Below are 22,823 nucleotides of genomic sequence, written 5' to 3' on the forward strand. Positions count from 1 at the left end.
AAACCTTGGTCAATCTCAAGAGGGAGGAATTCCTCCACTGTTGAACACCGACTCGGTCAGCCGTACTTGGTATGTCCTTGTTGAACAGAACTAAAACAGGCAAGACCATGCGGAATGGAGCGACGAACGAACTCGTTTTTCGTCCCAAGAAGTATTTTGCCCGTTGGTGGGGTACGTTTGTACTCCATACCACGTCGTGATTACTGTAGTAGAAAATTAGACTAGGGCAGCAAGGCAGGTCAGGTACATATTCCGTACGTGGGCTAGACCTGTCCTTGCGGGTTTGGCCCACCAAATGCAAGCAAGGTATACCGGTTATGTACGAATAAGCATCCACAACATGAAGAGAGAGAGAGAGAAAAAAAAAAAAGAAAAGGGCGCGGCTGTGACTAATATTCTATGACCTTGCATCCGCCCTTCTGCAAAAGGACCAGGCCATCGGGAAGCGCTAGTTGACTCAATAGGTAAAAAGAAAAGAAAAAGGAATAAAAACAAAAGGACACAAGACGGAACGCATCCGTGCTGCTGGATATTTTTTCTTTCTTTCTTTTGCTTGACGGCTGTCCCCTGAGAAACAAAGTGGGTTAGTCGGCTTTTATGCCTAGCCTCGGCGATATGGAGACGGATCACACGAGACCCGAAGATCGAGGGGCGGGTAGTGTATTCTCTTGAAGATCGTTTTGATAAGATACCGAGTTGACAACCCGACAAGCGGACTTCGCAACTGATTTGATACGCGAGTATGCGAATGCCATGCGTGAATACATCATGGATCTGCCGGTGGGGGCGAAAAACAAAACACCAGAGACGGCAATAACAATACAAACAAACAAAAAATCATAATGAAAGAACGGTAGGGTGGCTTTTAATTGAATTTGGTTTCATCCCTTGAAAATGCTGCCTGAATACCTTTTTGTGAACAAAAGCTGGGGTCATCCATCCGTCACCAGATTTCAATCAAAGTTACTCGGCAGTTCGCGAGGTACTTGCTGCCGACTCGAGTGGGCGAAACACGAATTGTGTGTATTATGTGATTGTGCTCGCATGCAGACTTGGAACCGTTACCACCACTTGCCAATAAATTGTTGGCAGTTTCAGACCAAAGCGACCACACTGCGTACATTAATTACCTAAGTAGGTGTACATTGTCTTGGATGTCAAGATAAGAAAGCCCCCGATAACTCAAGGTTTCGTTAAGCAGACGGCCAAGACTTCTGCAGTGAGGAGTAAAATATAGTCCTGTACAATATCTGCGGCGGCCTTGGCGCAGGGAACAAGTCATCAGGCGCAGGGATGCATAGCTGGGTGTATCCGTACATGGAAAGCAAGTGGACAAACCGGCAAAGACGCAGTTATCGCGCCTCACATTGGCGGCAAGGCGGTAAAGATGAGAGAAGAAGTAAAATCACCAAAGGGCGAAACAATGCCAAGTCGGTCTGGCTACCATCGAAATCTCAACAGCCTCCACCTTTCAGCCAAGGTGAGCTTGTTCAGCTTGGCAGCCCTTGAGCGCCGTCTTCGCTACACATACCGCCCCTCATCGACGGTAGTGGCGCACGTATCGCTGGAACTCGAGTTAGGGTCGGATGGTGGCTAATTTCATGGGGGTAGCTGTCGAGTATAGTCTAGCATAGTACATTCAACCGTTTTCTTTTCTCCCTCCCTCCTCTCACAAGCGTCTGTGTCAAAGTCCTTGCTTGCTTTGGTGTTGTGGCTTTTGTGCAGTGTCTCGGGCCCAGATGTGTGTGCATCCTAAGACACAAAGGCGTGGGTTAGTTGTGAGTGACCTTAACCTGAGCGGTCAAGTGAATGCATCACCGGACTCTTGCGTCTGCGATCAACCATCTCTCGCTCAGACTTGCGGGGGTGAGGTTCTGTGCTCCAAAGTGTCAAATGCCTGCCTCCCCCCCGCCCCACCAACTACAGTATCATGCACGCTAAAGTTCGGATAGTGAGTGAGAAGTTCCTAGCGAGTTGCCCGTTATCATGCTACCTAAGCCCCCGTTACCCGCGGACTCCGTATCTTCAAACTCCAAGCTCATAACTTTGACCTCTTTCTCACGTGGCATTGGAAAGCGCATTAGCGAGATGATTTGTGTGACAACTCTTTCCGCGGCGACTAACTGCGGAGCGTGCCTTGCTTGCATGTTCCGCGGACACCGATGAAATCCTTTTGTCCCGATCGATTGATTCGGAGACATTCCTGGGTCCGGTGTTCGGCAGCGGCCCCATACTAACTTCCAGTTGCAGTAGTAGCCTATTTAAGGTACCAAGTTAGGTATGTTATTCCGATGATGGTAACTAACGAACGGTTCTTGAATCGGCTTCCAGTTCTAGAATGTCACCGTGGCTCCGATTTTATTAATGAGAGACTGCCGTACTCGGGGCTCACAAAGTTTACCTACTTGCCTATAATGTTACTTTGAAAATTTACGGGATTGATTTTAGTGTTAAAGGTTTTTTGTATTCGAAGGGATACAGTTTTTCCTGTACGGTAGAAAGTCTGAGGTGGGGCCATAATGTAATTAACTGTCAGGTCTGATCAAGATAGCTACCTAGATGGACAATCAATCAAACTCGTAGTTAAGATTAATATGGGCCGATCCCTGTCGGTTCCGTCAACTGTGCACTCCCCAACCCCGGGCAGCAAATTTGACAATGTGCCGTTGATTTTACGTCATCGGCCGCCGCTACCACGGGCGGGTTTATCGGATATTCCAGTGTCCGTTGTTTTCCTCAAGCGCAGGAGAGAAACCGGGGAGGCCTTGTAGAGCAAACGACTTGTTTCTAGCTGTTTACACCATGCAAGCCTCCAGATCAGCGACTCGCCATTTGCTGCGGCATGCGACGCGTCCGCCCTCGGGCTTCGTTTGTAACAGCTGCCTGTCGCGTCGGTCCTCGAGCGCGTCTGCTTCTACACGATCATCACCACCGCCTCCGCCCCCGGCCGCGGGTTATACTGCGCTCAAGTCTCGTCGCTTGATATCAGTCTCCGGCCCAGATGCTGCCAAATACCTGCAGGGCGTCGTGACCGCCAACATCATAAAGAACAACAAGACCGGCTTCTACACGGCTTTCCTCAACGCCCAGGGGCGTGTTCTGCATGATGTCTTTATATATCCGGATGCTAGCAAAGATGGCGAGGGCTTCTTCATCGAGGTTGACGCCGCCGAGGCCGAGCGTCTGACACGCCACATCAAGCGCTACAAGCTCAGAGCAAAGTTGAACCTGCGGCTCCTGGACGACGGGGAAGCCACCGTGTGGCAGGCTTGGGACGATTCCAGGACCGACTTTGCACCTACGATCGGCATGGTGACCCCCGTGCGAGATCCTCGCTCGCCAACATTGGGCTACCGCATTCTCACGTCCGGGGACCTTGCGCAGACGCCTCAGCTGGACCTGGACGCGACCCCTGAGACAAGCTACCGTATCCGAAGATACCTTCAGGGAGTGGCGGAAGGACAAGCTGAGATATTGCGAGAGCACGCCCTCCCTGCCGAGAGCAACATGGACGTCACTGGCGCCATCGACTTCCGCAAGGGCTGCTACGTCGGGCAAGAACTCACAATCCGCACGCGACACCGCGGAGTCGTGCGCAAGCGCATCCTCCCATGTGTTTTATACGACCAACCCGACGCTCCCGGGCGCTTGGAGTACAAGCAAGATGGCCTCGTTGCTGCTGAAGACGTGCCGCCCGAGACGAGTATCGGGCGCGCTACAAAGAAGGGCCGTAGTACGGGCAAGTGGCTTTCTGGGGTTGGCAACATCGGACTGGCACTTTGCAGATTGGAGATCATGACAGATTTGACTCTACCTGGGGAACCTGCCGCGACGCCTGCAGCAACACTGGAGTCAAGCAGCGATGAATTTGTCCTGGCTCCCAAGACTGGGGAGGACGGTGGCAGTGATGGGCCTTCTTTCAAGGTGAAAGCGTTTGTGCCCGAGTGGTTGAGGCAGGGCTTGGCTGCTCAGACTGCTGGCCATTGATTCTGTATTAAAACTGAAAAAATCTCACAACGAATGTATATGTAGATTGTACGATGGGAGCAGCAGCAGAAAAGTATTGGTTGTGTAAAAAAATGAACACTGCACAAAATTATCCGGCTCTTGCTGTCATGGGTATCATATTTATTTTTGGGTATCATGCACCTGTCTATCATTCTAAAGCCTCTCGTAGCCACTGCTCTGTTTTTTGCGCCGACTGCAATGTCTTTTCGGTTGCTGCCAGCACGTTTTCCCTTGAATATGCCGAGTCTTGATGACCGTCGGCTGGATGTGCACTCAAAAATGCGGCCGTAGCATCCCGCCACGTCTGGTAGGCAGCCGCCTTGGCTTTTATGGTTGACCAAGGGCTATTTTCTCTACTGGCATTTGTTTGCGCGGCCACTGGTTCCTTACTCATGGCCATGACCAGCCAGTTTGCTGCTTTTGCAGAATCTCTTGTCTTCTCAATCGACGAGGCAAGGTTCTCCTCCAAAGCTGGCGAGCCTGATTCCCTGGCAAGTGTTGCGGTCTTTATGGCATCCGCAACCGTCTGCCGGACAGCAGTCATGGCGTCATCCGGCCCGTGTTCCTTGCCCGACGGTGGCGCGTCTGAATGTGTTGGTAATGGCACACCATCCTTCTCAGCTTTTCTCCTCGCCTTGGCCGCTTTCTTCTCGGCGTTCTCCCTGAGCTTCTGCTCGATCGCCGCCTCTCGCGCGTCTCGCTCGGCATCATCGGCCCGGCTCTTCATCTCCTTTTCAGAAGCGGCCAACCTCTCGCTCTCTTCCGCCTCCCGCCTCTTCCTCTTGAGGTCCTCCCAGGCCCGCATGGCCTCCTGCCTCTGGCGCGCCTCCTCTGCCGACAGCTTCTCCTGCTCCTGCTGCTGCTGTCCTCCCAGCCCCCCTTGACCCCTCGCGGCCCTCTCGGCCGCCTCGAGCTCCTCAATCATGCGCCGGCGGCCTGCCGACATCTCATCCTTGCGGCGCTGGTTCTCGAGGGCGGCGGCGCGGGAGCGGTCGTAGGCCTCGCGGGCGGCCGGGTCGAGGAGCACATCGCGGGCGCGCGTGATGCCCTCGTACTTTTCCGGGTCGTAGGCGTCTCCCGCCTTGTCCGGGTGGTACTTGAGACCGGTGCGGCGCCAGGCGCGGTGGATCTCGTCGTTGGTCGACGTCGCGTCCACGCCGAGGATCGCGAAGAGGTCCGTCGTCGGCGCGATCTCCTTCGCGTACGCGACCAGGTCCGCGGATTTGTCTGCCATGATTGCAGGGGGGTTTGGCGGACACGAATCAAGGCAGTTTTTTTTTTTCTTTTTTTTCTTTTGTTGAAATGGGTGATGGTGAAGACGTCCCTGACGGTTGCTGCGTAGAAAATCGTCCGTGACGTGTGTGGTTGCCAAGCTGTTATCGATACTACCTATAGCATGTTCAGCGATTGCTACAGTGAGTGGACAGTGCGCCTATAGCATCATCGTATAGTGGGTCTCTGCCGCAGATCCACCAAATATTCACCAGCTACTTCACTGAACTTGTAGGCGAATCCTGCTCAAACCATCATCACAACACAACCTGTGGCTCGACCAGACCTCCTCAGAAGCTTTATATCCCTACTATCGCATCAAAAGCGTGAGCGGAGCTCGCTACAAATGCTTCTCTGATACGTCCTCTTCGTGCACCTTACATCCATCCAGTTACGTGTGGACCCTTTAGGGACTGCTCAAGTACTTTCAAACCATCCGTCTGTTTTGATAGATGAGCAAGCATGTTTCTTATTTTCTTCCATCGAATGTTCTTTAATTTTATCATGCGCTTTGCTGAAGCGACGAGGTGTACAGTAGCAAGTCAACTTATATATGTATTACCTGCCTGTCGGCTCAGTAGGTTGCTGCCAGCCGTTGCTCAAGGTATTTACCACTGTGAATACCCTCATACTTCTTATCCGCTTCCGTTTGATACGTTCCCGGGATGGTCTCAATGTACGCGTCGCTGTTGGGGTTGCAGAAATAGCTGCCCAAGGATGCAGCTGTCAGTCGCCCAAGTCTGGAAAAAAAGAAATTCAAGATTTAGGTTTAACACTTGGGAAAGAAATTGACTCACGCAATGCTGTACCGAGGCGGGTATACATCACCTTCGGCTGAAGGCGGCTCGACTACACGGTGGATGGTGCTCTTGATGGTGTCATTGCTCCAGCGTGCAAGCAGGTCACCGGCATTGACAACGCAGGTGCCGGGGATCGGGGTCGCGTCCACAAAGACACCGTTTGGCCCCTTCACTTGCAAACCACCCCTGGCGTCCTGGAATAGGAGGGTAATGGATCCATAATCAGAGTGTTCGCCGGCGCGGACCTGCCCCGGGTTGATCTTGAACACATTACGGTCGACTGCCGGATAGTGCAGCAGTCGAAGGGTGTTGTCACCCACGTCGACAAAGCGGTCGAAATAGGCCGCGTCCTCGAGTCCCATACCCACAGCGATGGCCCGCATAACCTCGACGTGGATGGACTTGCATCGGTCGAAAAAGTCGAGCATCGTAGGCTTGAACTCGGCTGTCGCCTCAGTGTCGTCCTTGGGCCACTGGTTTGGAAATTCGGGGACTCCTTCGCGGCCGATTTCAAAGCTCTCTTTGATGTCAGGATTCCCGTCCTTGAGCTTTTTGACCTCTTCAATGTCGGCCAACTGGGTCACCTTCTCACGGCCGGGTGCCGAGTATCCTCGGTTGCTGGCCGGAGTCGTCCAAGCAAGATCCATCTTTGTCTCGAGCGGCACGGTGAAGAACTTGGCCGACGTGGAGAAAACATGGGACAAGACTTCAGGCTCTATGGGTAGGTTCTGCAAATAAATGAACCCAGCTGTCTGGAACCCATGAAGAATGGCCTTGGCGGTTTCCTGTCTTTGTGCTTCATCGCCATTTAGAAATTTTGAAAAGTCGATGAGCTGGAGTTTTTTTTTTTTTTTTTATCAAAACTGTCAATAAACTTAACTGGGTTTTTTTTCAAAAAGCGGGATGAGGGGACTGTATTTACGAAGTACATACTGGGATGAGAAGGCCCTCGGCTGACACTGCTGCCTTTTCCATTTTTACTATACAGTAAGTAGGTATGGTGTGAAATCTCTCAGGTCGGCGAGTGCAATAAAGAATTATGTGGCTATTGGGTGTGACGAAAGTTGGCCCTGTCCCGCTCTTGTTGTGTTGCTCTTATTGATTGAAAAGTCTTTTTTTCTAGCTAGCGATTCTGGCCAGCGATGATCTGATATTCAATCGAAAGGTTATCTTCACTGCTTTCTAGAAGCAGTTTCATGGTCATGATCTTCAGATGGTGGCAGTTTTGTTTCGGCCAGGACCTCCGTCTCTTGTTATCTTACAAACTGCACGGGCCCGGTATCGATCGATTTAGAGGGGGGCTGTTCCAGCTATCTCGCCCTGAGCCCATTTTACTATAAACTGCCACCTTCCTGGTGTGTATGCCAGCATCCACTCGTCTGCACCTGCCGAGATACAATTTGCCTGGTATACCCTATTCGGCCCCTTAGTGGGGGGGATACTGCGGGGTATGGAGCCATTTCTCCTACGTAGTACTTATTAGTATTACTCTAGGCACTAGGCAACATGGAAGTTGTCTATTCGCTATCAGCTATCTGTGGCCGAATCAACCCAAGGGTCTTTCTTATACTACGTAGAGGGGTAATTAGATGGAGTCTGGTGTTCTTGCGTAGCCTCGACTCCACGATAAACACTATCGAGGGCTCTAGCATCAACTTGATAGTTGTTTTGAGTACACTTGGAGTTGTATTTATTGATGTGCATTTTATCCCTTTTATTCCCTCAAGACACAAAAACTCACACATACTCACATACTTGACTTCATTTAACACAACGTCCCGGTTGAGACGGAACCGAATATACACACCATGGCGTCCTCAAACCGCATTGTTGACATACATACACATATGTACCCTCCCTCATATGTCGACATCTTAAAGGCTAGACAGACCATTCCTCTAGTCCGCACGTTCGACCCTACTCAAGACCCAAGGCTCATTTTACTTGCGGCAGAAGTAGAATCATTGAATAATGCCGCCTCAAGTGATGCTCCCGACAAGCATGCAAACCCACCGGGCCGGCCCTTGACAAAACACTATGCGTCGCTTGAACAAAAGATTCACTTTATGAACACCCACAAGATCGACATATCAGTCATATCCCTGGCAAACCCATGGCTTGACTTTCTTGATCCGTCTGAGGCCGGCTCAATCGGAGAGTCGATCAACAATGAGTTCGATTCAATGTGCAACCAGCACCCAGGCCGCCTCTTTTTCTTTGCGACATTGCCCCTGACAGCACCCCTGGACACTGTCCTCGCCTCCATATCTCACGTCAAGTCGTTAAAGTACTGCCGTGGAGTGATCCTAGGCACTTCGGGTCTAGGCAAGGGTCTCGATGATCCCGACCTGCTGCCTATATTCGATGCCTTGGGTGCAGCCCAGCTCATGGTGTTTCTCCACCCGCACTACGGCCTTCCAAACGACGTCTGGGGCCCCCGGGCAAGCGCCGAATACGGCCACGTTCTCCCTCTCGCGCTGGGCTTTCCAATGGAGACGACCATCGCCGTTGCGCGCATGTACCTGGCGGGCGTGTTTGACCGCGTCCCCAGCCTCAAGATGCTCCTGGCCCACAGCGGCGGCACGCTCCCCTTCCTGGCTGGCAGGATTGAGAGCTGTATACTTCACGATGGCCACCTGATGCGGGAGGGCAAGGCAGGTGGGCCGGGATCAGGCCGCCGGACGATCTGGGATGTACTCAAGGATCAGGTCTATCTGGACGCTGTAATCTACTCCGAGGTCGGGCTCAAGGCAGCCATCGACGCGAGCGGCGTGGACAGACTAATGTTCGGAACCGACCATCCCTTCTTCCCGCCGCTGACCAGTGACGAAGATGGCGCCTGGGAGAGTGTAGGGCTTAATGCTGAGGCCGTTGACAAGGCCCTGGGTAGTGGATCGACGGCGGCTGCTGGAGTCATGGGCGAAAACGCCATCCAAGTTCTGCGTCTCTATGAGAGTTAGATACACCGTGGTAGAAAGGGAGCTGGCTAATTAGAATAATCCCTCTGCTCTAAAAGGGGCAATGAGTGTGGAATGGGAGAAACCCCGGCCTCGGTCTTAACCAAGCGTCATCCAAGCTGCTTTACTGCAGATTAATGTTGAAAAAGACATTACGACTGTATCTAAAGGAAACAAACGAGGCAAGCTTACTTATCCACCAGATAAAAAATACTATCATGAGAGCAAAAAGTCAAATGATTACGCTCAAAGCATCGTTATTGCTACATTACATTCCTTTCCATCAAATCCAAAACGAGATGATGTTTGTCTTCAACGGCTAAAAGCCTTGTCAAAGCCAGTCAGCGTGTATCTATAACGGACCTTGTTGTCCTTGACACCCTCGACCGCCTTCTTGCAACCTTCCTCCGAAACGTCAATCGTCTCGACCCACGGCCTGACGTTCTTCTCGGCTGCCAGCTTCAACATAGCATCCATCTCCTGGTGGTTACCGAGGTGACTACCGGTCAGTTTGGCGGCGTTGGGGGCAAAAGCGAAAGCGGTGAGCTGCGGTACGGGCTTGTCCGAGATGCCGACGGTGTGGAACTGGCCCTCGATGTTGAGCGTAGACATGTAGGCTGGGAGGTCGAACTGATCCAGGGCGTCGGCGGCGTTGAGGATAAAGTCAAAGGTGAAGGCGTACGGCTTGTGCCAGTCCTTGTCGGAGCTGACAATGACCTCCTTTGCGCCCAGCTTCTTTGCGTCCTCGACCTTGTTCTTGGAGTGAGTGATGGCGTACGTCTCTGCGCCGAGGGCCTTGGAGAACTGCACGCCCAGGTGGCCCAGACCACCGATGCCTACGACGGCGACCTTCTTTCCTGGGCCTACTCCCGCGCGGAACAGGGGGGAGTAGACGGTGATTCCTGCGCACAGCAGCGGCGCGGCAATCTCCGTCTCGAGCCCGTCGGGGATCTTAAAGGTGAAGTACTCGTGAGCGCGGATGTGGCTGGCATAGCCGCCGTGGGCGCTGCTGCCGTCCTCATATTTTGCATTGTACGTGTCCACCATGTGAGGGCAGTAGTTTTCGTTCTTGCTCTCGCACACCTTGCACTTTAGGCAGGCCCAGACCTGTGCGCCAACTCCGACGCGGTCGCCCTCCTTGATTTCAGACCGGACCTTGCTGCCCACCCGGACGGCGCGGCCGACCACCTCGTGGCCGACGCAGAGCGGGCCTTGGAAGTCTCCCCAGCCGCCCGTGAGGGTATGGATGTCTGAACCGCACACTCCGCAGGCTGCTATTTCAACGTCGATATCGTAGTCTTCAAAGGGCTTCGGCTTGAGTTCCTGCTTGGAAAACTTGTTCCACGTCTTTGGCGAGTCGACGCAGAAGCCTTCGAAAGTGTCTGGGTAACCCATTTTGTTGATGACTGGGGTATGTTCTTCTAAGGTGTATAAAACTAAGTGTATCGAGTTGATGAAAAAGTGATCAGAGGCTAGATAGCTGGTGGACCAGGTGATGTTTTGTCTATAAAAAAAAGTGAATATTAAATCCCAGACACAACCACAACCAAGACCTCCACGGTCTTTTCTTTATATACACCGGCTGATATCATTGTACCACAAGCCATACCAGGTATTGCATTTACCTACCTAACCCATTTACTCATCAGGAGAGGTAGGTATGTAGGTTGCCACCAGTGGGTTTTGGCGATTTGCTAGCTTAATGTGGATATCAGTTTGGGTGACGTAGTTGACTGACTCTGCCCGTCAAGAAAGCTGTGTAAATCGCCATCATTCATGACGCGCAAATCTCCAGAGCTTTGCGGGGAGTGGATTTCCCGCAACTTTGGATCACTGAATAGGTAGTTAGAAGATGAACAGTTTCTTCCGCTTCGCCGCGGAGCAATACCGTACTCAATCATTCATGCACCCCCGATCTTTTTACGCCCTGTCGATGGATTAGAAATGACGCCACCAAGGAGAGAGACTCTAGGGAATTCTCATCGACAAAATCGTTAGCAGGAAACTCGGTATACTATTTACTCCGGCCGCATGTCGATTCAGCCTTTCGTCCGTCTTTCATGCCGTAGCCGCTCCCCCGTTCAATGACGTCAACGAAGCATCTCGGATCGGAAAGTTTCCCATCAATAGCCGCTAACGGTGATGGTTTTTTTTATTTTTTTATACGAAGTAACATCCTCTGCAAAAGTAGAACCGAGGCACAAGGTTGTTGGTAAGGTAGTTGGCAGTTGGTGATGGTTTGTTTGTGCGTAAACACCTTCTGATTACTGTTGGCACGGCAAAAGTCCAACACACATCACGTGGCATGGAATCCACCTTGATCTCGGCAAGTTTGCGAGAAGTACTTTTTTGTACTTGCATTTCACATTATATGACACTCAACCTGCCTCTTTCCTACCAAATCTGTGTCATTCAACCGAAACTACCCAGGTACTTAGGTAGGTACCTACTTGGCAACCTAGAGCGGGTCTTTGATCACCACATCACTGGGCATCATGTTTGAGATACTGGAACCCAGCGAGAGTGGTTGCCAACGCATGGCAGAGATCCATGTCAAGGCGATGAATCCAAACTCACTACTGCAAGCTCAATTGCCAACGGATGAGAGCATCCGTCAGCTTGAAATCTTCTTGGGCAGAAATTATGGACTTGTGAGAAGTTCGCCAACCAACCGAGCTCTCATAGCTGAGCACATCACGTCTGGCTGCGTGTCCGGTTTCACGTGTTGGGAAACAGACACCAGCGACCGGGATCAGCAGCCATCCAAGATCGAAGACAGCGAGCTCAAGTACTCAAAAGGTTGCCGAAAGGAGTATTTGGAGCAGTACGCTGCACTTGCAGCAAACGCCGAGAGTTGATGCGCGGGCAGACTTGCTACCATAAGTCGCCGTGGCAAAGAGTCAGGTCAGGCATCGGCTAAACCAGTCATCCGTACGGCTTTAATTTCTCTGTGTCGACCCTGACTACCAGGGGCAAGGGGCAGGGACGTTGTTGGTCGAGTCGGGTTTGGCTAACGCCCAAACTCGCAATGTTCCCGTCTATCTTGAAAGGCACCCTTGAGGCCGTCCCAATTTATCAACCCCTGGGCTTCGGGGTTGCTGGCGAATTCGAAATGGAGATTCCCCAGAGCGGTGCTAATACACCCACAGAGAAGTATCGAGAGGTTTGCATGGTGTCGCGACCCAAGGCCCCAATATCCTCAGATACCCACCGAAAAAGCTGCGAGACGAAAGCATAAGAGCCCCGCTAAGCCCCTGACGAGACCGTCTAGGCAAGCCTCGCTACAAATCGAGAGACAGTAAGTTTGGCCAGTATGATAGAAGCTGTGTTTCTTGCTAAGTTGTTCTCATATTGTTCATGCTGTCTGGAAAACTACACGATCCACACTTACGGGGCAGACCACCTTTTGGAATAAAAATAGTTCTGGACTGCGCTAAACCTGGCCGAGAAACACTACGTTCAACTCTTACAAGTTGCTGTACTTCTTAAAGGCGCCAATGAGCCCACCGGTTGATGAATCATGGCCCTGTCCGTTGCCCGCCTCGTTCAACTCTTGGAGAATCTTCTTGGCCAGAACCTTGCCGAGCTCCACGCCCCACTGGTCGAACGAGTTGATGTCCCAGACGGCACCCTCGGTGAACGTAAGGTGCTCGTAATAAACGATGAGGGCTCCCAGCTCAGCGGGTCCAATGTGACCACCAACGAGGATTGAAGTCGTTGGCCTGTTTCCAAGGAACACCTTGTGTGGCACCAGGTCGTCCGGGACGCTGCTGTCGTCGGCACGGACTTGTTCAGCAGTCTTGCCGACCATGAGCGCCTCAGCCTGGGCAAGGTAGTTGGACGCCAGCATCTTCTGATGCAGATTGTCTGAGATGGGGTTGTGTGACTTGGCCGCCAGGATGAAGTCTGTAGGTATCAACTTGGTACCCTGGTGCACGAGCTGGAAGAAGGAGTGCTGTGCGTTGGTGCATGGCTCGCCAAAGAGGATGGGGCCTGTGGAGATAATGTGGTTAGCGGTGGTAACCTTAAAAAAACTTAGATGTGCCACTCACCGGTTGTGTATTTAGCCGGGGTCCCGTCGGAGGTGATGCTCTTTCCGTTGGACTCCATCGACAACTGCTGAAGGTAGGCAGGGAAGCGGTGAAGGTACTGGTCGAATCTGGTCACAGAAAGAAGTCAGTGGGTCTAGTTTACTTTTCTAAAATAAGAGCCCTGACCAAAGTCAGATATTATTGGGTACTTACGGTGCGACCAGATGTGTCTGGGCATTGTAAAAGTCAGAGTACCACACGCTCAGCAGACCTGCAATAGCAGGGATGTTCTCCTTGAGTGGTGTCTCACGGAAGTGCTTGTCCATGGCGTGCGCACCGACCAAGAACTTGTGGAAGTTGTCGTAACCAATATAGAGTGCAACACTGAGGCCAATGGCACTCCAGACTGAGTAGCGACCGCCTACCCAGCTCTCGAAGCCAAACATGTTCTTGGCGTCGATACCGAACTTGGTGACCTCGCCCTCGTTGGTCGACAGAGCCACAAAGTGTTTGGCAATATCGCCCTTGTTCTCCGTCTTCTCGAGGAACCATGACTTGGCCGTGTTGGCGTTGGTCGTCGTCTCGGCTGTGGTGAAGGTCTTGGAAGCAACAAGGAACAATGTCGTCTCGGGATCGGAAGCGGCAAGTGCCTCGGCCATGTGAGTGCCATCGATGTTGGAGACGAAGTGAAGTGTCATGTCTTTGGCACCATAGTGCTTGAGTGCCTCGGTGACCATGACAGGGCCCCTAGATTTGACATGGAAAGTGGTGGGTTAGTATCTGCAGGCCAACGCAGAACCCAGTTGTCGTCGAAAAACAGAAAATTACTTACAGGTCAGAACCACCAATGCCAATGTTGACAATGTTGGTGAGCTTCTTGCCTGTGTAACCCTTCCACTCGCCGCTCCGGACCTGCCCCGAGAACTCCTTCATGTGCTGGAGGACGTCGTTAACACCACCCTTGGTGCCCATGACGTCGACACCGTCGACAGACATAGGCCACGGTTCTGATCCGACATTGCGCAGCGCAGCATGGTAGACAGCCCGACCCTCGGTGAAGTTGATCTTCTCGCCTTTGAACATGGATTCGCGCTTCTTCTCGACCCCGGCTTGCTCAGCAAGCTTGGTCAGGAGGTCGAGTGTCTCATCTGTGAGGAAATTCTTGCTGAAGTCAAAGAGGATCTCGGTCGAGCCCACGGACTCGGGGAGCTTGAAGGTGCGTGTGAATTTCGAGAAGCGCTCAGGGTCGGAAGCAAAGGCCTCCTTGAGCACGAAGCTCTTGCCCACGGAGTCACGGTGAGCTTGAAGCTCGGCCCAGGCGGGAAGAGAGCTTGCTTGCGGCATTTTAGGCTTGTGTCGTTAAGTGTGTACCTAGACTATCTATGGTTAAATAGCTACTTGGGTAGGAGAGTAAAAGTTTTAGGATAAGAATGCAAGCTTGGCGAGCGTAAATTGACGAATTTCACGCGGGAAGAGGTTCTTGGTTTGATGAATTGATGGTTTATACGGAGACGAGGCAGAGCTGGAATTGAAAAACCGGATGATGTTGACATGACATGTATAAGCAACCACTCCGTTCCGGTCCCGCTGGCACCTTCTTCTTGCACGCATTGTGGGACAGCTCCATCGCATACCAACCAAGCAAAGACAATATGCTGCTGGTTTCATCTACGTGCGATTCCAAAGAGCTAACCGTACCTATTATTTTGTACTTCAAATCACGAATACATTTGCGCCAGTCAAGACAAAATACTATAATTTTTGAGGGGAGTTGCTGGGGGTCGAATGACGTAGCAAAAGTCAGCATAAAACCCAGCGCGGGGTGGTTTTCATGGAAGCTCCTGATGCTTGGGTCAGGTAGGGTAGGTCTTAGGCGTTGAACCCCGCACCTACGCCCGATTGCCCCACCATGGAACCCAAGCTATGGTGGCAATGCAGAACACAAGAAGCAAGCCAAGAAATTTGTCATTGATTTTAGAAAAGGCTATTAACTGACTTAGTGACTGACGCAAACATGAAGATTGATTGACTCCCGCTTGATAACTTGGATGTATGTAAATGTGTGGTGGCATGCAAAACATATTACTTTTTGAATGTTTGCTTTGCCCCATCTCTCTCTGGCACCACTTCAATGCACAACACATAACGGTATGGAGTATGTACCACGTACAACAGCAGTTCTGACCTTATTGCGTACCAAATATGTATGTAATCCCTGTACTCGGTTAATCACCATCACCGTACAGATCAATGGAACGGACAGAAAGCCGATACCATCCATGTACGATACTAAATACCTAGGCAATCAATGGAAAAATTACGGGTATGTGACTAACTCAGAATTTTCGTATTACAAAATGCTTACGGAGTACTGGGTAATTAGATAGGTAAGGTATTTAATACCATTGTCGACCAGAATGGCGGTACAGGAATGCATACCGGTATTCCGTATATAGAAGTATGGCCTTCTTCGAGGTAGTCCAAGTCTCCATTTTTGTTTACCAACAGTCTGGGTTTCGTTTCCGCTTGCTCTGTTTTTTTTTTTTCTTTTTGCGTGATATGCCTTGGGAAAACTGCTTTCTCTCTTTTGGGATCACCAATGATGTCATTCTAAGTAGTATCAGTCTTTCGCAGCGCTGTCAGACCGCTTCACTGCTTGTAACCTGTCCCCTCAGTTTCTTTTGCTCCACAATATCCAGTGGAAGACCCTTGCGATGCCGGTGACAACTGTTGACAGGCTCCAAGCCCAAGAACCCCAAGACCCTTTAGGAGTTACCCATTACATAAGATGCACGCTGCAAGCACCATCCCAAGCCCTCTTTGCGCGGCTGGCTTGGGACGTGTGTGGGGGACCATGTGGGAGCCCCACGAATGAGACGAGATGTACTAACACAATTGAAGCAAGACGAGGGCTGTTTGCCGACCTAGGCTATGTTTTGCTAGTCTGGGCTTCTTTAGTCTGTGAATTATTTACAGTAGTTTGTCTCGGTTGTCTGCGTATCGTGCATTCATGTTCTGCATTTGGAAACTGGTGGGCTGACGGGCGCCATCCCGAACGATTCTTTTTTTTTTTTTTTTTTGCTGCAGCTCAAAATCAAGTCGGGAATACCCACTCGATTGAACACGGCGAATTCGATAGGTGAATATTAATAAAATCAAAAATAAAAAATCAAACCAGCCCTGTCTGCTACAGTAGGAGCCGAATTTGCAACTCTGTTCGTTACCACGTATACATTTTGCAAAGCACTTGTACCTTGAAGGGTCCACAGGTCGAGGGGCAAAGAGTTGCGCGATTACGTTATTTGTATTGGGGTATTGAGGCGGTAAACCGGCATTGGTCGTTTTCGAATCGTTTTCTATTTGGTAATGAGTGGATGAATGTCTCGTAGTTTAGTTTTGCTATTAGGTATTTCTGTTGTTTAATGCCACGGTGAACCAAGGCGGTGGCTGATAAGAAAATGCTGGGTGCCGCCTTATCATGTTGCACCGACCTGCATGGGCCCCGGTCTCTCCAGACTCGCTTGACCGGGTCCTTCCCTGACACTGCATTATCTGCATCTTGATTTTGCCCCGAGCCCCGGAATTGAATCGCTGGGAGGCAGATAGGTACGGTACCTGTTTGTTGTCTGGTCTAGTCCGAGAGGAAGTGGTTAATGGTCGTGTGCGATCAAAAAATAACACAAGACAAACAATCAAAGAGGGCAAACCAACGCGTGTTATGGATAGGAAACCATTTTGTTACCTACGCAGTAATTCACCAAGTGAGCAGAACGTCGACATGTTCTTTGAAGGGGGGTTTTTTTTTTTTATCTTTTGAATTAAATTTACCTAGGTAGTTACCTACCTACCACCTGCATTAGGTATCTACTTCCGCTACCGACGTATATGGGCATCCTGGCAACCTTCAATTCGAGTGGATCTGATCAAAAAACCGACCATCGATAGCAGGTACCTACCCAAACCACCCTCCCCATCGTACATACCCTTCCTTCCCTTTTACTTTAGCACATGCTTCGAGCCTACTTCTCAAACTGTACCTAGAATCAATCTCCTAAGCCAGCCAGCCAGACCCCAATCTACCTAGCTTGGTCTCTCACCTACGAAGTACGGATCGGTACTCAGTCTGTCTCGTCTCATCTCTTCTTCGAGTCAATTCGATTTTTTCTTCTTTTTTTCTCTTATCTGCCTACTTAACTTTACCAACAAACACCTTACCATATTTTGCCCACCTAGGAACAATACCTTAACCTACCTGCTCATCCGTCTAATACATTCATCCCCATGGGTACACGACCTGGAAATATAATCCAATCGTAGTCTCCAGCTTTCCCCAGCTTTCCCGTCCCATCCGATCTAGCCTTACTTGCCTGCTCGCTTCTTGTGACCACCACAGTTGAGCAATTCCACAGAGCAAAAAAAAGTCGGCCGATATACATACGACAAAGTAGTCAGTTGGATGAAACCGTACCCCGGATTTTCGGTGAGAGACAAGAAAAAAATACGAACCAAAGAAGAACTAATGTCTTCTCCGTTACATCCGTCTTGCCTGCAACAAACTATCCAATGACGCTGATAAGCTTGGCTTATCTATTCCTCGTCTCCATTATCACAGGGGCCTAAAAAAGTCCGGACAACTTACCAGACCGTTTGGATATTCACACATTATTACTATTTTCCGCTTGTCGAACCACAAAAAAAAAGAGGAACACCCCAAGGAAGGCCTCACGCCCTCAACCCCCCCCTTTCTTGTCTGCCTATTCTTATGAGATCTTGTTCCAAAACACCCCTCATCAACAACCAAAGCGAGAAGTCGACACCCTCTTGTTACTTGCTAAGCACCCTTTGTTCCCTCCGAAGCTCCTAAGGACGTTCTAAACCCGGTCGTCTCGAGGGGGCGTCTTATCTTCACCCTTGCTTTATCGGTCGGATAGCAACCCGCCCCGTGAGCTTAACTACCACCCCGAAAGCTCCCGTCTAGCTGCAACTGCCGTGGACCCTGTCATTTCCTATCGCACATTTCCGTGCCTCTGTTTGGTTCACTTAGTTGCCCTGCCAGGCCTGGACTCTTGTTAGTCGTGGGGCTGTACTGCTTATCGAGCTGCCGCCGGCCGCGCTCAAGTGGTCAACTGTTTTCGACAGCAATCTTGGGTCCAGTCCCAGTCCTCCGCACCATCATCACTGGGACTTTGTCGTCTTGGCTTACGGCAAACATTTCCGGCCATTACATGAGAGCTTGCACAATCCAGGCTGTTACGGCAAGTCTTTTTGACCGAGTCCAGGTTCTCCGCATCGACCTGGGCGCACACCCTGGAGCACCTCCACACCCTCTGCTGCACCAAACGGCCAGAGCGACAAACTTGCCGCCATCCGTAACCACTATCACCATAAACCCCCCCTAACAAAAAGCCCACGCAACCATGTCTACACCTATCGCCGTGGCCAGGACGGCCCCCATACCCATCGCGCCCAAGCCCTCGCGTAAAACGCCGAGTCGGCAGAGCACCATGTCGGACGCCTTTTCCCATAATATGAGCGGTCTTAACTCACCTGGATCAGACTCGGCGTCGATGAACGGGGGCCAGCCGTCTATGCCCTGTGATGCCTGCCTGAGCCGTCGAATAAAGTGCATCCTCAGCGAGGATGATGACCAGGACAGTACAGGTAACACCTGCATATCATGCCAGGCAAACCGTATGGACTGTTCCTTGGCTGAAAGTCCGGCGCTACGGAAGCGCAAGCTGAATGGCGACCAGGAGGTTAGCCACAGCAAAAGAAGGTTAGTAGTTCCCGGCTTTTATAGCTCATGACCCCCCCGTTCGGCATAATCATAATACAACCTCGCTTTGCGCCACACCACGTGCCCGTCTGTTCCTTGACTCTGCCAGCCAAACCCGGCAATATGTCTGTTTACAGCATGGCTAGATCCCTCGCATTGTTCGTGGGAAAGTGAGCGTATCGCGTTGGATCTTCACACCCCCTCAGCTTGAATATTCGATATTGCCCCCAACCATCCCTCATCGATAATCTGATTTTAACCTCTTTGTCGGCGGTCTTGTTGTGTCTTCTCTTTTTGCCTTGTCTTGTCTAACTTCGACTGGCTATCACAGCTCCCCCGGCTGGTCTGACAGCAGGAAGCAACGCCAGCACCAACCTGGACATGCCAGTTTCTCCAGCACCGTTGCGAGTAGTTCTTTCATCGAGGATATGGCGAACTTTGGAGGGCCGACTCTCCTCAAACGGTCTTTGGGTCTGCAAAAAGACCGTTATAGCCAGTACATAGGACCGACGACCGACTTTGAGCCGTCGCTCATAAACCTCTCTCCCTTCGACCCTCATGATGAAAGTCTGCTGGCGCGGGGCACTTTGCGGAAAGTCGGCGAGCATGATACCTTTTTGCTGCTTCCGGATCATATCACGCCCGGCTATGAGCACCAGCCCAGCGACTCGGAGGAAATCGAAAAGATTGTTGCACCGCACGGCCGCAAGCTGCTCGACCTATACTTCCGCATCGTCCACCCTGGCTTTCCTGTCCTGCAAAAATCAGTAATTTATGACAAGTACGAGAGGGACTACCGTGACATCTCACCTCCGCTACTTGCCGCCATATACATCTTGTCCATCAACTGGTGGGACCACGATGAGAATCTAGCGTCGTTACCGAAACCAAACGTCACCGACCTCGAGCGGTTGGTGCGCGACACGCTCGCCGATTCCATGTTTCGTCCAAAGCTCTCGACGGTACAGGCAGGACTACTACTCTCACAGCGCCCCGAAGGAGACCAATGGGCACCGACGGCACAGCTCGTGGCCATAGGACAGGAGCTTGGTCTTCACCTCGATGCCAGCGCCTGGAAAATACCCCTGTGGGAAAAGGGGCTGCGAAAGCGACTCGCCTGGGCCTTGTACATGCAGGACAAATGGGGCTCGCTGGTCCATGGTCGCCCTTCACATATTTTTGCGTCCAACTGGGCGGTACAGCAGCTTGCGCCAGGCGATTTCCCCGACGACGAGTGGGCTGACGACAATGTTGAGGATCGGGAGGATATCGAGAGAGGCCGGATTCTGTTTGCACAGATGGTGCAGCTGACACAGATACTTGCTGAGACTTTGGATACGTTCTACACCTTGCAGGCGATGCAAACAATATCGAATGCAGGAGCACAGGGGACGTTGGTGGTCCTCTCGTTGGCCAAGCCCATTCAAATAAGGCTGAGGGAGTGGTATAGTTCGCTGCCCGGCCCGATTCGCATGGACTCGAGCAGCGCTTCCCCGTCACAGTGTTTTCCCACATCGAACAAAAACGGGAGACTCACCAGTATTGGCTATTTACACCTGGCATACTTTGCCACCGAGATAACACTGCATCGACGTATTATCCGCTCCCTTGCCGTTACCGAAGAGCTGGCAACAGGTGCAGGTAATGGAAACGGCACTCCTTCATCTGCGGCAGCAACACCAGCATCCGCATCCGCACCGACACCCACGCCAAATTTTGGACCAGCAAGCCCCGAGACGATATTGGATGTCTGCAGGAGTGCAGCCAAGGCTCGACTGATTTCGGCTATGGACTTTGTCAACCGCCTGACGCCATCGCACCTTCGTGCGTTTTGGTACTTTGCATCAAAGACCAATTTCGCTCTCATAGGCACGTTCGGCTCCCTACTGTGGGCGACCTCGCCGGGCCGTCAAGAGGCCGACTGGTACCGCAGGCGGTTGGCAGAGTACCGATGGACTCTCTCAGTAAGCTCCAAACCGGGCGAGGGCAGGGGACTGACCGAGTTTGCCATGGGCATGCTCGACATCAGCACAGGACTATTGAACAAGCTGCCTGAGAAGCCTTTGGTTAGCCGTAGCGGCTCTGCAGTCGACTTTGAGGGCATGAGGCGGCAGCTGGCCATGGGAACGGGAGTGAGCGCTCGGGGCCCGCCTGGTTCTGCCGGTGTGGCTGGCAGCCTGCCGGCAGGTCGCGGTCTCGGCGGTCTGGGTGGTCTCGGTGGCGGGCAGTCCTTTAGCTTCAGCAACCTTCAAAGCGCATACGGAAGCGGTGTGCTAAGTCCGAGAAGCCACAGCGGTGACGGATTGGTCGGTGAAGACCTTGATGGGGAGGAAGAGGGAGACAGCAGTGATGACGCGAGCGGAGACGAGTTCATGTACGGGGGCATACCACCACCGTAGAAGAATCCCTTAGTGAAACTTATTTTGAAATCAAAGTCTAGGATGGATGGAGGTCGGAAAATCTCCGAGTTTATGTTTGACGATTCTAATTGGATGTTTTGGACATATTGTAGCCTGCTTGGGGGGTGGTTCTCCAATTTCGGCCGGTGGTTTGGCGAACAAAGTCATCTTTTGTGTATCCGGCGAGTGTCTGTTGGTTATATTCCTAGTCTAGGACGAGAGAGCAGTCGGCTAAGTTGATAGGTTTGACAGGGGATTGATTGCTGGGGCACGATGGTATGAGAAGGAGGAAGAAAAATAACGAAGTGAATGACTTATTTTCTTGGACGAAGGACACGGGCCAAAAGACTTTCCTGTGTTGAAATTGGATAGATGACGAACTCTCGGTACAGCACGCAATGTTCAAGTCGTGACATTGCGTGATGGCATACACCATATCATGCATGCATCTCATGTCGAACAGGTAAAAAAGTAACGCAATATAGGCTGCTTGGGTTCTTTGAAAACTCTTTAACCCCAGGAAGACCCAATTAATTGCTAGAACTAGGACCGAATTGTCAAGACAGTATCGGCCCAATCAACGTGTGAACGGGTTAGTGTCTTTCCAGTCCTGCCTCAAACGAACCTACGAGTATGCAGCGAGCCATCTGCGAAATTCTGTGCATAATAGGTGACGATTCAATGTTGCTTTTTTTTTTTCGTATGCGAGAAAGTGTCAAGGGACACCTGGATAACTGTCGTGCGACAAAAGGACTGCCCTGAAAAAGGCGAGCCGCCACTGGCTAAGTAGCCTCCCCGGCGGTTATGTTCCGGGGGGAAAAAAAGCCTTCATATCAATACTGTTTGGGGGCCTGGAATTCGGCATTTAAGCTTACCTGGTTGACCACCACAAGCCCCCTTTTGCGCTAAAACGTCGGCAGCGCACTTATCATGGCATCGACTTGCAAGTCTGGAACGGGTGATCCTTCAACGCCACATAACAATCCCAAGACTTTCCAGTACTCTCTGTTTACTCAAGCCGTGGATGCAAAAAAAAAAAAAAAAAAAAAAAAAAAAAAAAAAAAAAAAAAAACGAAGATATCGAATTAAGGCCATCACTTGGATGTTCGGACTTTTGATCAGTTCGTTACCGCGGTTGGTGTTTACTGCTGGCGTTTTGCAACACTTGCCGTCTTTGGCCCTGGTGCCGGTGAGGATGTCTTGCCAACTTTTTGTTTGAGCTACCCGCCCCCAGAAATGAAACAGAAGAATTCAGAGTAAAGAAATTCCCGTGGCAATAGTCTAGACCCATCACAGAGATGAAAATTGTCGTTGACTGCCGAGATGCTGCTGGGGCGGGGGGTTTCATTCAGCTTTGCTCGGAAACAAGACCTTGCCGTGGCGCCATGGACAGCCGTCCGTCTCCCGTGGCGCCATACAAAGCGACCAAGTATAACGCTCGAGCAGCGAGGCCATGAAAAGGACAGACACCATGGAACCTTGAAGTACCATGCAACAGAGACATTGGCCTCTTCATAATGACCGACCCAAGGCAGAAAACCACCCCAGGCCTCGCTCGCTCTGCAGCCAGTTCGCCTGCT

General features: G+C 51.3%; 8 protein-coding genes across 8 annotated transcripts; 4 read left to right on the forward strand and 4 right to left on the reverse strand.

Annotated features, from left to right (window-relative positions):
* Positions 1-2,802: 2,802 nt before the first annotated feature.
* PgNI_00901 (uncharacterized protein) lies at positions 2,803-3,987 on the forward strand (the record flags this gene model as incomplete). Its single annotated transcript, XM_031120978.1, has 1 exon — positions 2,803-3,987. One exon carries the CDS (start codon positions 2,803-2,805, stop codon positions 3,985-3,987), a length of 1,185 nt encoding a protein of 394 aa, XP_030986270.1.
* A 169-nt stretch (positions 3,988-4,156) lies between these two features.
* Positions 4,157-5,242, reverse strand: PgNI_00902 (uncharacterized protein; the record flags this gene model as incomplete). Its single annotated transcript, XM_031120979.1, has 1 exon — positions 4,157-5,242. The coding sequence occupies one exon, from the start codon at positions 5,240-5,242 to the stop codon at positions 4,157-4,159; it is 1,086 nt and encodes a 361-aa protein (XP_030988071.1).
* Positions 5,243-5,551: 309 nt separating this feature from the next.
* Positions 5,552-7,346, reverse strand: PgNI_00903 (uncharacterized protein). The gene is made up of 3 exons (XM_031120980.1): positions 7,014-7,346; positions 6,078-6,913; positions 5,552-5,987 (listed from the first exon to the last, which is right to left on the reverse strand). The coding sequence occupies exons 1-3, from the start codon at positions 7,053-7,055 to the stop codon at positions 5,855-5,857; spliced, it is 1,011 nt and encodes a 336-aa protein (XP_030988072.1). The 5' UTR covers positions 7,056-7,346; the 3' UTR covers positions 5,552-5,854.
* A 542-nt stretch (positions 7,347-7,888) lies between these two features.
* On the forward strand, positions 7,889-9,040 carry PgNI_00904 (uncharacterized protein; the record flags this gene model as incomplete). Its single annotated transcript, XM_031120981.1, has 1 exon — positions 7,889-9,040. The coding sequence occupies one exon, from the start codon at positions 7,889-7,891 to the stop codon at positions 9,038-9,040; it is 1,152 nt and encodes a 383-aa protein (XP_030988069.1).
* A 309-nt stretch (positions 9,041-9,349) lies between these two features.
* Positions 9,350-10,432, reverse strand: PgNI_00905 (uncharacterized protein; the record flags this gene model as incomplete). Its single annotated transcript, XM_031120982.1, has 1 exon — positions 9,350-10,432. The coding sequence occupies one exon, from the start codon at positions 10,430-10,432 to the stop codon at positions 9,350-9,352; it is 1,083 nt and encodes a 360-aa protein (XP_030988070.1).
* Positions 10,433-11,532: 1,100 nt separating this feature from the next.
* On the forward strand, positions 11,533-11,895 carry PgNI_00906 (uncharacterized protein; the record flags this gene model as incomplete). Its single annotated transcript, XM_031120983.1, has 1 exon — positions 11,533-11,895. The coding sequence occupies one exon, from the start codon at positions 11,533-11,535 to the stop codon at positions 11,893-11,895; it is 363 nt and encodes a 120-aa protein (XP_030988067.1).
* Positions 11,896-12,361: 466 nt separating this feature from the next.
* PgNI_00907 (uncharacterized protein) lies at positions 12,362-14,563 on the reverse strand. Its single transcript, XM_031120984.1, has 4 exons — positions 13,901-14,563; positions 13,282-13,815; positions 13,090-13,196; positions 12,362-13,030 (listed from the first exon to the last, which is right to left on the reverse strand). The coding sequence occupies exons 1-4, from the start codon at positions 14,410-14,412 to the stop codon at positions 12,504-12,506; spliced, it is 1,680 nt and encodes a 559-aa protein (XP_030988068.1). The 5' UTR covers positions 14,413-14,563; the 3' UTR covers positions 12,362-12,503.
* Positions 14,564-17,810: 3,247 nt separating this feature from the next.
* Positions 17,811-22,018, forward strand: PgNI_00908 (uncharacterized protein). The gene is made up of 2 exons (XM_031120985.1): positions 17,811-18,844; positions 19,176-22,018. The coding sequence occupies exons 1-2, from the start codon at positions 18,486-18,488 to the stop codon at positions 21,241-21,243; spliced, it is 2,427 nt and encodes an 808-aa protein (XP_030988065.1). The 5' UTR covers positions 17,811-18,485; the 3' UTR covers positions 21,244-22,018.
* The last annotated feature ends 805 nt before the right edge of the window (positions 22,019-22,823 follow it).

Source organism: Pyricularia grisea, assembly GCF_004355905.1.
Source record: "Pyricularia grisea strain NI907 chromosome Unknown Pyricularia_grisea_NI907_Scaffold_1, whole genome shotgun sequence".
NCBI classification, from domain to species: domain Eukaryota; kingdom Fungi; phylum Ascomycota; class Sordariomycetes; order Magnaporthales; family Pyriculariaceae; genus Pyricularia; species Pyricularia grisea.